Consider the following 12956-nt stretch of genomic DNA (forward strand, 5'->3'; position numbering starts at 1 on the left):
AACTTATATTTTCTTCTGTGTGCTGTTCGAATTGCTTTCTGACACATATTTCAGCTGCCCTATCTTTTATGGAATAAACTTGTATGTATTTGGGGAATGAAGCAATGAATACACACTATCTTTCTCTAGTCAAATAAAAATGTGATCCATATATCAACACTTGCTTTTTTTTTTTTTTACCTCCTAGGAAATGCTGGAGCATGAGGGTACAGTTTCACTTTGAACTTGTTCCTCTAGAATTAAGGAAGAGAGAAAGGTGGGGGGCAGAGAAAAGTAAAAAGAGCTTGGGACACACACACACACAAACACACACACACACACACACACACACACACACACACACACACACACACAAAACCACCAAAGTTCTTGTCCATTTAAAAAAATTATTGCTGTTGTGGATTTGCAAGGCAGGGATTTTTATATCAGTCCATCGGTATGACTTTTAAGATCAATTCAATAAATGTACATAAATAAATATATTGTAGTCAAATGCAGAGCATCAAGTCTTGGTACTTCTACCCTGAATTTCTGTCTAGATTTATGAAATTTATGTAGTTGAAAGTAAGAAATTAAATTATTCAACCAGTTTAAAAAAAAAAAAAGAATCAACAGAGAACATCAAATATCCTAGGAATGTGGACTCTACAAATGTCCTAGCTCACTGGTTCTTTATGTAAACATTAGGTCTGGATGGGAGGTCAGTTAAGCAGAAGAAAATGAACATATTTGTATGTCAAGAGAGCATGAAGAATTTGGAGAAAGGCAGTTCTCATATTCTTCTCTGGTTATCTTCAGATAAGACCCTTAAACCTTGTAACATCTGCCCTCAGTTTCTTCACAAATAAATGACCAGTGAATTCTGAATCAACTGTCTTTGAATGTCTAATCAGAAGTTAAGATGTCAACTGCAGAATCCCATCAACTGTAACATGGTGTGGAAATTTCAAGTGCTTCTAGAATAGAATGGAAGCAGCTACAGTGACATGTTAGGGAAGAATACTTGTCAGACTGCTATTCAAGAGATCAATTTGGGTCAATACTGATATGCCAACACTGGTGATAAGTTACATTATAAACACAGATATGCATTCAGCTTAGATCTACATATGCCCACATCCATTCGGAATAATTTCACATTTTTGGACTCTCTTTATGTAAAGTGCTTGGTGCAATGTACGAGCTCAACAAATTTTTTTTTTCCTCTTTTCAAATCAAATGGCACATTTCCCAGAAATGAATTATATTTTCATTTGGGAATTTAACCTACACAGGGGCAAAATTTTAAAAATTTCCACCATATGGATATATGAAACTTATTTCTAAAATATATTAGGCATTTATTACACATTCTTTGCTTCTTCAGCTCGAATATGTGGAAGAGCATTTGAACCATCTGTTGAAGCCTCTAGGCCATTGTTGTGTTGCAATGCAGGTAGGGTTCTGGGGTTTATCACAGGAGGGGACACAGCTCCCAAACACAGTCCAGGCCTCTGGTCTCCTTTTCTGTTCCACTTATCCAGCCCCACTGCACCCTTCCCCAGCCTCTTTTATGGGTTCTTTTGTGTGTTGCTGTATGGGATCGTTTCTAATTTGCTTACTTTTGAGAAAAACAAGCAAAGGGGAAGGAAGAAGGAATAGTTAGTATGGATTTTGTGACTGACAAAACCTTCATGGCTTAATTTACTTTTCGAACTTGATGTAGTAGTCACCTCTTTACAGGTGACAAAAGGAGAGGTTTGAGAAGTTACATCTGTTCCCAAGGCCACCAGCCATCAGTGGACAGTTAGGATTTGAGACCTTGGCTAATGTGCTGTGGTCACTCTGCTGGGCTGCTTCTTTCTGTATGATAGACTCTGAGAATATAGTGCACTTTTTTCTTTTAACATTCCTTATTTATTATAGGTTATGGAGAGTTAATATATTTGGGTATAGTCAAAATCCTATATGATACAGTTTGGGTTCTTCTCACCAAATACCTTAGCAAGACCAATGTAGGATGATGACTGGGAATTTTTAAGAAATTGCTGCCTGTGAATTTGGAAGAAAATTCAGGTATATTGTTAATTGAGTTCAGTGTAGATCTTTTTGTGATACCAATTGATAAGATAGTATATCTCATATCTTTTTTCTTCTCACTTTGGTAGTACAAATATAACCTTCATTATAAATTATAAAAATTGATAAATATCATAAAGAATAACATTTTAAAATAAGGAAAGACTTTAAAGATAGTCTAGCCTTGCCCTTTCATTTCTTACTGTGAAACCTAAGGTCCCCATTTATTCTTAATTTTTTTCAAAGTGACCAGGGTTTGCAGCATAGGCGGGAAGGACCTATTGTTATTTCCTTTTTCTTATTTTTTACAATTCTGTAATTCAGTACTGCATCTGTATCAAACTCTAACCAACTGCTTATCTTACCTCCAAACCCATCAGGCACATATGTTTTAAGAACAATATTGCAGAAAATTGTTGGCAGTGATAATGGTTTGTTTCCCTCATTTCGAAGGGAAATGTGTCGATAGCCAGCTTGGAGGCCATCCAATGGAAGGATCCTCTGGCCAATCAGCTTGTTGTTGTCATCGTATACTGCTATTCTCAAGACAGCCAGGTCTGGCAGGATCACCTGCAAATGAAGAACAAGACTTCTCATTGGTTTTTGTAACACAGTTCCCAAGAACCAAGACTCTTAAGAATATGGACCAAATCTACCCTGCTCATAAATACCCCTTTATGGTGAAAATGAATTTATGATCCATTTGCATTTCTGAAGTGTCCTTCGTAAGCTACAATGTCAAAGCACTAAGAAATGTAATTGGAACAGGTTTTCTGGAAGTTAACTCACCAAAGTGTTAGAATGGATATTAAAGATGACAAATCAAAGCTTGTCATCTTTCCACATTTCTCCTCATGTATGGGTAATACAAAGGAGGCTCTGAGAAATCAAGTGACTTTTGCTAACTCAGAGATTGTCAGTGACAGAGTGTTGGATCTTGCCTTCTAATCCTATGAACTGTCCCACAACCTGGGCTGCTCTGTCATTTAGTGTACCTGTTTTTAAGAATATGGAAAGTGCCTTTGAAGAAATGTTTCATCTGTAAAAGACACTTTATGTATTCATTTGAATTCTCCTTGTTTCTTTCATTCCTCAATTTTTAACACATTCGTGGATATTAAATAGAGGAAGAAGCAGCTGCAAACATTAATAGGCCAAGAAATATAAATATATGCTGATTTTAAGAAATCTATCATCCCTAAACTAAATAAATGGACATAAAATCTCAATCCAGATGGTAGAATCCCTATGAAGGTGCAAAATAACAACAGGATAAAAGAAAATCCAATGTGTTTAAACAGGAATGCCTTTTCAGTATGAAGATTCCTGAGAAAACTGGGAATGGAACCACCATTTGATCCAGCTATCCCACTCCTTGGTTTATACTCAAATGACTTCCAATCAGCATACTACAGTGACACAGCCACATCGATGTTTATAGCAGCTCAACTCACAATAGCTAAACTATGGAACCAACCTAGGCGCCCTTCAACAGATGAATGAATAAAGAAAATGTGGTATTTATATATACACACAGCTTTAAAGAAGAATGAAATTGTGGCATCTGCTGGTAAATGGGTGGAGTTGGAGAATATCATGCCTTTTCATTGGATTCTTCAGAGCAACTAGGACATCTTGGCTGATTTGAATGTTTTATCTAGGGCCAGGTGATGGGTGGCTTGCCTATTCACATCTAGACAATATAATTTAATTCCAACTCCACAAAGATGACGAGGAGGAGTCTAGTTAAACTTCAACCAACTCTCCTCACTCTTTTTCCTCATGTGAATAAGGGTTTAGGCTTGGTCATTCCTGCCTTGTGATAATAGTACAAAAAAACAAAACCAACAAGAATGAGAAAGAAGACAAAGCATTTGATATCCGTGAGAGGCAATTTAACTTCTCAAGAAGAGAAAGGGATCAAGAATTGGCATTTTTTTTTTTCTGGGACAGAAATAGTATATATTAAAACCAAATGATATTTCCTTTTTCATAAAAAAGAGTACCCAAGAAAACTTTCTGAATTTCTAGAAAAGTGTAGAGGGATAATTAATTACGTCAGAGAACATAATCTCCTACCTGCAAAACAGATACAGCTATAACTAATTGCAAAGAGCAGGGAAGAAAAAGGGAAAAACCACAGCTCATACACCCCACATCCCGAGAGTAGTAATGGAAGTAGTGTGGGTAATGGTGTCAATATCACAGGGTGAACCAAATTTCAAAATGGTTTGTTTTATCAAATCCACATGGAGTCCTCTTAATTTGGCTTCTATAATACAGTTACTCTATTCTAAAATGGATAATCCCTAACTTTTCAAGACAAGAAGCTGATTGTGTTCCATGACATGCAGATGGAGCAGAACCACCTGGAAAGCCTGTGCTGAAAGAATAGAGAAATCATTTTGGTCAGAACATCAGAACAAGTAAAAGAGAAAAACAGACCTTTCTGGCAGTACTTCCAAAGTCTGGGTTTTTTTTTTTTTTTTATTTTTATTTTTTAATTTTTTTAAAGCATCTTTAATTGACAAGGAAAACAAAGGGGGAGAAAGATTAAGAGATTAAAATCTGAACATTAGAGGAAAGACTGTTCTTAGGATCCAGCATACAGGACTGAGTGAAAAAAGTAAAACACGGAAAAATCACACATGAAGCATAAAACCTGTGAGTAGTGACAGGGGCCATGCTTTCTGAAGGGGAGTGACTATATTAAGTGACCCATGTAATGGCATTTATTGGCCTCAGTTTTGGGTGTAGTGTCTTAACTTGACCTCTCTGCTAAAGGAATAGTGTGAGTTACCACCTAATTCCGCATAGGGAAGAACTTTTGAAAGTATAATGGTGTCCACAAGTTAATTCACATTCTCAGCAGATTGTAAACCTAGAGCTTAGGCATTGCCACATGGAAGTTGGCCACCTCCAAGGAGGAAAGACAATTCGGAACAGACCAAACAGAAAGGACAATCACTGGACACAGATACAGAAGTTACTATGGAAGTTACTCATTGGAAGAAAGAATGAAAACAAGATGGCGGGTCAACAACTGTATCACATAGTGTCTATGCACTAAAATGTGGCTCCCGCTTTATTAGAGTGGCTTTGACACATTGACAATGTCTTACCTTCCGAAACACAAACGATTCTTCATTGTAAACTGGATTGAGTCCGTTGTTCATAACCATGCGAGTTCGAAATTCCTTACGTATGGTGTCGGTGGGCAGTCCATACATGTCCACTTCAACATATGTGCCAATCTTCTTATCTGATAAGAATTGCCCTGATATGACCTTTAGTAACAGACACAGAAGAGAAAGAAGAGAACTCAGTGCAAATATCAGTAGCAAAGAATAACAAGGAAATAAGAAATTTTGTTTTTGGGGGGGATTTCCATGAGTAATGAACATGTATATATTCCTTGGAAAACAAAAACATTATGTAAAATACTATATGCAAAAAGAAAAATTAGTTCTTGGCAGAGGTTATACCTTCTAAAACTGCCTAGAAAAAGAATGAGGAAAATATACATGGATCATATAATACAAGAATCAGTGTCCAGAGCATCTTTGTTTCACTCAAGTGTTCATGCCCAAGAAACAAGAAGTGATGCATTCAGGCATGCCCTAAGATCTCTTCATAACTCTGAAATTCTATTGTGCCATGCTTATTAAAAGTCTTGAAAAGAGACATAAGCTGGGCATAGTGGTGCACATCTGTAATCCCAGCAACTTGGAAAGCTGAGGCAGGAGGATCAAGAGTTTGAGGTCAGTCTCAGCAATTTAGCAAGGCCCTAAGCAATGTAGACCTCATCTCAAAATAAAAAGAGGACCGGGAATATTGCTCAGTGGTTAAGCACCCCTGGGTTCAATCCCTGATGCCCCCACCCCCCGAGAGAAAGAGTGAAAGAGAGAGAGAAACGGGGGAAGGAAAACAACACTAGAATTTTCCTGTTATTCTTGACCTCTTGGCTGATGTTGATATTGGTTGTCTATGATCAGTGTTAAATTCTGTCTACTATAGAAGTTATGGAGTGACTATTTTTTATTTACTTTACAAATATAGCCATTTGTTAGTTTCTCCTTCCTATTATCTAATAATTTTGAACAGATTTTTTGAGGTATAATTGACCTATCATAAATTGTACATATTGAATTTGTACAATAAGATTAGTCTATAGTATCTGTGAAACTACCATTGCAATTAAAGTATTGAGGATTTCCATCACCTCCAAGTTTTGGGGACCCTTTTTATAATCTATCTCTCCTTCCACCGAGGATAGAGGCAACCACTGATTTACTTTCTATCCCAGTTCAGAGGCAACCACTGGTTTGCTATCACAATAGTTCATATATTCTAGAATTTTATAGAAATCTCATCATGCAGTAGTTATTTTGTGATAGTTTATTTTACCTAAAGTAGCTCATAATTTTACTAGTGAAAAAATGTGTCTTTTATGAAAAAGAGGGGAATTTTAAGCCCAAGTTGAGTGACATAAGGATCTGGCAACTTGACATGAGATATGTTACCAGTGATTTCTGTCCAGGACCACTGCATATACATTTACACAATCTAATGAGTAGGGGTGTTACCTGCACCGAGCATGTTGCTGCAATAACCCCATCCACAGGGGTTTCAGAGAATGGATCAAATGTTCGGTCAGGCCGCCTCATGAAATCTGGTTTGAGCAGATACCTGGTGGAAAACACAGAGGAAGTTTATTGTACTCACAGCCTTTACAAAGACCAAAAAATGCTTTGTGAAACACCGAATCCTTCTTTATCCCATGTATAACTTAGGATCTAAGTTTTTAGGTAGAGGGTCCTAAGGCTTGAGAAGGATGACTTTTGGATAATCCTGAAGAGCATCAGACAATAACACCAGCCACAGACAGTGTACTGTGTTCAAAGGCAACAAGAATGTCTCTTTCCCTGAACAATACTGGGAATTGACAAAGACTCTCTCCTTGGACCAAAATTCTTAGCAGACCTCTGAGTCCTTTCTGACTTGGCCAATCGTGAGTTTTCTTCTCTATCCTTGTAGAATCCAGTTTAAGCAAGAATCCAGCAACATCCATTTGTTCTATGCATTTGGCTCTTTTCTTCATAACTATAGTTTTTATGTTTTTCAAAGAATGCAGCAGAGGAAAATGTAATGCACCCTCAGGAATGTACATGGCAGCTGTTTCAGATTACAGGGCTGTCATTTGAGCATGTGGGCATACTGGCCAAAAACCATCTGTCAGGTAGGAGAGGTATGAAGTATGTACTCTGAAGAGGCATGTCCTAACCCACAATTGCTGAAAATTCACATCTCAACTGATTATTTTCAGTGATGAAAATTAACATATTCCACAAGGTGAGCCACCATCAAGAATTAAAACTATCTGACAGTATCATTATGGAATGGGACAGGACTCCATGGAATTAGTCCTGAGGCCTTTGGGCTGTGATCTGATATTATTTACTTCTAGTGCTCTCAAGGCAGATGCAATGAAAAAAAATGGCCACAAAGCTTTGCAACATTCTAACTTCAGCTGGGCACAGTGGTGCATGCCTTAATTCTAACAACTCAGGTGTCTGAGGTAGGAGGATTACAAGTTTGAGGCCAGTCTGGGCAAGACCTTGATTCAAAATAAAAACAAAATGGGCTGGGGCTGTATAGCTCAGTGGAATAGCATCCCTGGTTCCATCCCCAGTACGTCTCTCCCCCTAAAACTCTAACTTCATGTTGTTTTTTTAAAAATATTTTGGCATTTCAGTGGAATTACTATTTCCTTTTTTACTTGGCTCATGGATTTTAAAAGGACTGCTATTTAAGTAAACTGGAACAAAATTCATAGCTCTATTCTTTGATAACTGCTACTCACAAGACATGCAAAAGAATCAAGAGAGAACAAAGGTTTATCCTCAACTGAATTAAATTTAACCTGACACCCATGATTTCATTATACATGGAATTAACTTCATTTCTGTATTTGTCATCAGTGAAAGTACACATTTTTAATGCCTGTCTCTAGTTATTGTCCAAATGAGCATGGATCATTACTTGTCTCAGATATAAAAACCTGTTATTGAATTTATAGTGAGAGAATTAACCTCTAGAGTATGTATGATTCTGAAAACTTGTAGCTAAAAAAAAAAAAAAATCCTGCTTAGTAAAATTGGGTAGATGAGGAATGTATATTCACAAATATAAACCATCTAGGAGTTTCATTTACTCCTATCCCATGCCTCAAAGCAGCTTACATTCACCAGCCCCTAATTAAAAATGACATCATTTCATTAAAGCTATAGTAGGGAGTCCTGAAACTAGGTGACAACAGCTTAAATCACATTACTCACCCGCACGATCCATTATACTCAAATTTCCCCTGATTCAATTGCATTGCTAAATCTGTCAAGAGACAAAAATAATTTAAAATCTCATCTCCCTGGACAAAGAAGACCCTAAAAGGGTGATTTTAAACAATGGAAATCAGATTGCTCATAGGCCCAGAATTTCCTCTTTCACACCAGAGGTACTGCAGGCTCTGATTAAGGCACATAATTCTTTTCCATGTTGTTCAGATGACCTTGTGTCTAAATTAAATTAAGCATCAAGTGTGTTTTCATAAAGATCATCCCGGAATTCTTATAAAAAATGGAATCAATACATAGGCTAGACAATTGTTCATTTAATGTTGAGACTAGAGATGTCTAACCTGCTGTCATCAGAAGTACCTATATAAGTCTTGTCACCCAGAGGGAGGAAAGGCTGTAGATATCCAGTAGAGTAAGCATGAATACAAAACTGGACTTAAGCCATGTGTGGTGGCACACACCTATAATCCCAGGCTTGGGAGGCTGAGGCAGGAGAATTGCAAGTTCAAAGCCAGTCTCAGCAACTTAGTGAGGTCCTATCCTATGCAACTTAGTGAAACCCTGTCTCAACATAAAATACAAAAAGGTATGGGGATGTGGTTCATTGGTTAAGCATCCCAGAGTTCAATCCAAAAAAAAAAAAAAAAAAAAAAAACCCAAAAAAACAACAACAGAAAACCCTCCAAAACTTGACTTATGATACAACACAAGTCAGGTAAGAATCACATATAAATTGATGGCTTTCTCACAGCATGAGACTTAGGGAATATTCTTCTAGTGGGGCCTACCCTGACAGGGTATGACTTAGGATTTTTTTCTTGCAGGCAGATAAAACTTTCTTTCTTTTTTTCTCATCAGGAAAACAAAATGGGTTTGTGGTTAGATTTTTCTTATTCCAAATACTGTTGTTAAACCTAACATTATAGAATAAAACACAAGCTGGTCTAGTGAGTAAATGTTTTAGGACCATGGAATCCTCAATATGGACTCACTGACAATGGAGAATATAACCTGACCCTTCCGTAAATAGGTAAAGCCAACAGTGTCATTTATTTTGTCCCTGATAGAAACACTTGGGATTACACTGCTACCTGGTCACAGTCTCATCTAGCAAGGACTGTGGGGTCACCATGCACAATGGGACTCCCCTAGCTGGTCATGGAGGAGGCTCCCCCAAGGGGTGGGAAATACAGTTGGCTCAAGCTCAAGCCGGAGGGATGAAAGTCAAAGGACCTTTCAGTCAGTTCAGATAATAAGAAACAAGGAGGATAGGAACTCTCTCAAATGGTAGGTACACTATATAAGGAAAAGTTCCCCAAATTGGGAAACATAGGAGGTATCTGCATATGCCAAAGGACTGAAGAAGAAAAAAAAATGTATTTTTTGTTTTGGGTTTTTGTTTTTATCAATTTTTAAGCCATGCAAAAATTACCCACATAAAGTAAATAGGCTTTATGATGTATTTCTATGTATTCTCTATGTTGCGGTCTCTCATCTTCATATTGTGATCATAAGCTCTTCAAACAAACTTTGAAAACTTAAAAAAACATTATTTCTTATTTTTCCAGGAAAAAAAAAAGGATCATTATATTATACATTGGCAGCCCATCTTTGACTACACTTTGGAAGATCAATTTATAGATTAGATCCTCTAAAAATATATAACTCCACATCATCTAAGCAGAGTTTAGATGATTCTATACTTTTATGGTGAGGTGACACTGTGTCCTTGATATCTGTTGAATGCTTACAGTGGCCCGGGAACTTTCCAAAGGAGAAATGAGATTCAGTTACTGTACAAAAACACTTAAATTCTTCTCACTCAATTCTGCCTCTGGAAACAAAGATAACAAGTCTGATCTAAATGCAAGAAATATTAGAAATATTTAGGAATAGAGGATACTGTTTAGCAGAGTAGTCATGGCAATTATGAAAAGCATTTCAATATAAATCAAAACATTGTCTTCTGTCACTGTCTTCTTGTTCTATTTTGGGATTTGAATTTCTCACCATTCTATAAATCCAAGAAAACATTGTTTTGCCATATGTCTGCTTCCCTGAAAACATGCCCACAGCCAACCTAAGGCAACTCCCAACACCACCCAGTCAAAGTGTTCTGTGGAATTCAGGGTCACTGGACATCAGCTCCTACCTGGGGTTTGATAGTTCAGTGAAACCATCTGGCATCCAGCGTTCCAGAAAATCTGAGGCATGTAATTACTGGAATCCACTCGGCCTCCCTTGGGGTAAATGCGACTCATTTGCCGTTTGTTGTAACTGTGTAACTTATTAAGGAAGACAGAATAAAAGAGCACCACAGCTGAGGTAAATAAACAACAAAGAGCTGGAACAAAGGAGGTGCAGGCCAATAATGACCAACACAGGCAGCGCAGAACAAAGTTCACATTTACCAGTGATCCCTGGGAGAGAGACCACAGTTCACTCTGCAGACTCTGAGAACAATTCATTTTTGGGCAGACTGTCACAGCTGCCATGTTCTTTCCCACATATTATTTTATTACCTCAAAAATCGAAATTGTATATTAGCCATTGATTTATTTCAGAGACTGTTGCCAAACCAAATGTGCACCAACTGCCCACTCCACTCAGTACCCAAGGATACTTTACAAATTCAATCGCGTGTGTCTTCAAGTAGCCAAGGCCAACTGATTCATTAAAAGAAGACATGTTATAATGAATATTACGTTCTGTAAGAGAAAAGCAAAGAAGCACTTAGAAACCTTGCCATCAAACCCTCCCAGAAAAACAGGCAATAAATATAATCACATCCAGAGTTACCAGTCTTTAGAGGCCATTATTACACGATCATGTCAGTTGCTCTTACATTTATTAACATCCTATGAATGGAGACAGTTGACTTTAAAAAATAAGGGCACTGAAGTATATTTGGAGTCATTAAACAAAGTATGTGTAACCCAATTGCCACAACTGCCTCTGAAATATATATTTTTGAAGATCATGATGCCTTCTCCTGTCCAAAAAAGATTATAAAAATTTTAAATAGTTCTAATGCTTTTGGAAACCAGCTTTTGACTAAAGCACGTCTTGTACCATAGAACATCAGAACTTATTTCTCTTATCTAACTGTTATATTTTAGCCCATTAACCAACCTCTCCCCAGACTCTGGTAACCACTACCCAATGTGCACACAAAAGGAAACATTACATGGCACCTCATAAATATGCACAAATATTATGTATCAATCAAAAGATAAACTAATAAAAAAAATAAAGGAGTCTTGTGAAAGCATATGGAACATGAGAGGCTAACAAGTTCATAGTCTCTCAGAGCCACCCTGTGGCTGATGTAGAGAATGACATGCTGAGAACATGTGGCTATGTGGCCTGTGAAACAAAAGTAAGACAGATACCCACCCGCAAAGAGGAAAACAGCACAAGTTAGGTTGGAGCTCATCACTGTTAAAAAAAAAAAAAAAAATTAAGCAGACAAAAAAGGCTATTGCATTTAAACTGTGACATTACCTTCAGCCACATGGAAACCTTGAAACTTCACAGGCTGTGCATAATTGATCATGGTGGACAAATAGGGATGAATATTAGTGGTAGCACCTACATATTTATAAGATGCCATCCATGCCTGCTCATCTTCTACAGTAACCAGGCCCTGCAAGCACAATGAAGAGAACAGATTGGCCAATGGCTTCAGAGGGACTTCCAGACATGGACTGTAGACTTCTTTACTAAAGATAATTTGCAAGGAAAAGGGGAGGTCCTGGGGAATGAAAATGATCAAATTACATGATATCTTGTGCATGTAGGAATATGTAACAATGAACCCCAGTATCATGTATAATTATAATGCATCAATAAACAGTTTTTTAAAAAGACATAAAAATACATTTGTACACACAAATTCAGAAGAAAAATAACTTCTTGTATCTCAATTACGCTGAGGGATAATTTAAAAACTTAATGTTTATGATAACTCCAAATGATGCAAAAGGTGGAAATCATACAATATTGTTATGTGTTTAGGATATTGTTAGATTTTCAAAGGACTTTAAAAAATTTAAATAGTTCTCATTCTTTTGGAAACCAGCTTTTGACTAAAAACACGTCTTGTTTAAAATAATCAAGGAAAGATATTGGGGTCTTACAGCGATGCTATGAGATATGTACAGCAATATTATCATTCGTATTTTCATAAGTTGAGGTAAAAAGTCAAAAACGGTGAATCTTAAATATTAGTGTGTGTCAAAATCACCTGGAGGGCTTGATGAAACACAGATTCCTGAGCCCTATCCTTGGAATTTCTGCTGAAGTGAGTCTGAATGAGGCACAGGAATTTGCAATTTCATAATTTCAAATGACTGAAAATTATAAAATAAGGCGTTGGTGAGGGGAAGGTCTGAGGACCACACTGTACAGTAGAATTGTTCTAGAATTTCAGTCACTTACAAGGTGGTTGATTTTTTAAAGAATTTATTAATATACCCCAATAATGTACTACATAGGACATATTGAAATTGTATGACTTTGGAGGGGAAAAAAGCAAATTAT

The 12956-nt window shown here is 37.0% G+C and overlaps 1 protein-coding gene across 13 annotated transcripts in view; it reads right to left on the bottom strand.

The window, feature by feature from the left end:
• PLCB4 (phospholipase C beta 4) overlaps window positions 1-12956 on the bottom strand; it is a 389153-nt gene that overhangs the window by 52767 nt on the left and 323430 nt on the right. For all 13 annotated transcript variants that reach the window (XM_079129403.1, XM_079129411.1, XM_079129408.1 and 10 more), the window contains 7 exons: window positions 11919-12060; window positions 11038-11122; window positions 10567-10691; window positions 8397-8448; window positions 6645-6747; window positions 5181-5345; window positions 2424-2628 (listed from right to left, as the gene is read on the bottom strand). In XM_079129403.1, the coding sequence (XP_078985529.1) occupies window positions 2424-2628; window positions 5181-5345; window positions 6645-6747; window positions 8397-8448; window positions 10567-10691; window positions 11038-11122; window positions 11919-12060 (877 nt within the window). The remainder of the gene's footprint in view (window positions 1-2423; window positions 2629-5180; window positions 5346-6644; window positions 6748-8396; window positions 8449-10566; window positions 10692-11037; window positions 11123-11918; window positions 12061-12956) is intronic.

This window comes from Sciurus vulgaris (assembly GCF_902686455.1).
Source record: "Sciurus vulgaris genome assembly, chromosome: 2".
Lineage (NCBI taxonomy): Eukaryota > Metazoa > Chordata > Mammalia > Rodentia > Sciuridae > Sciurus > Sciurus vulgaris.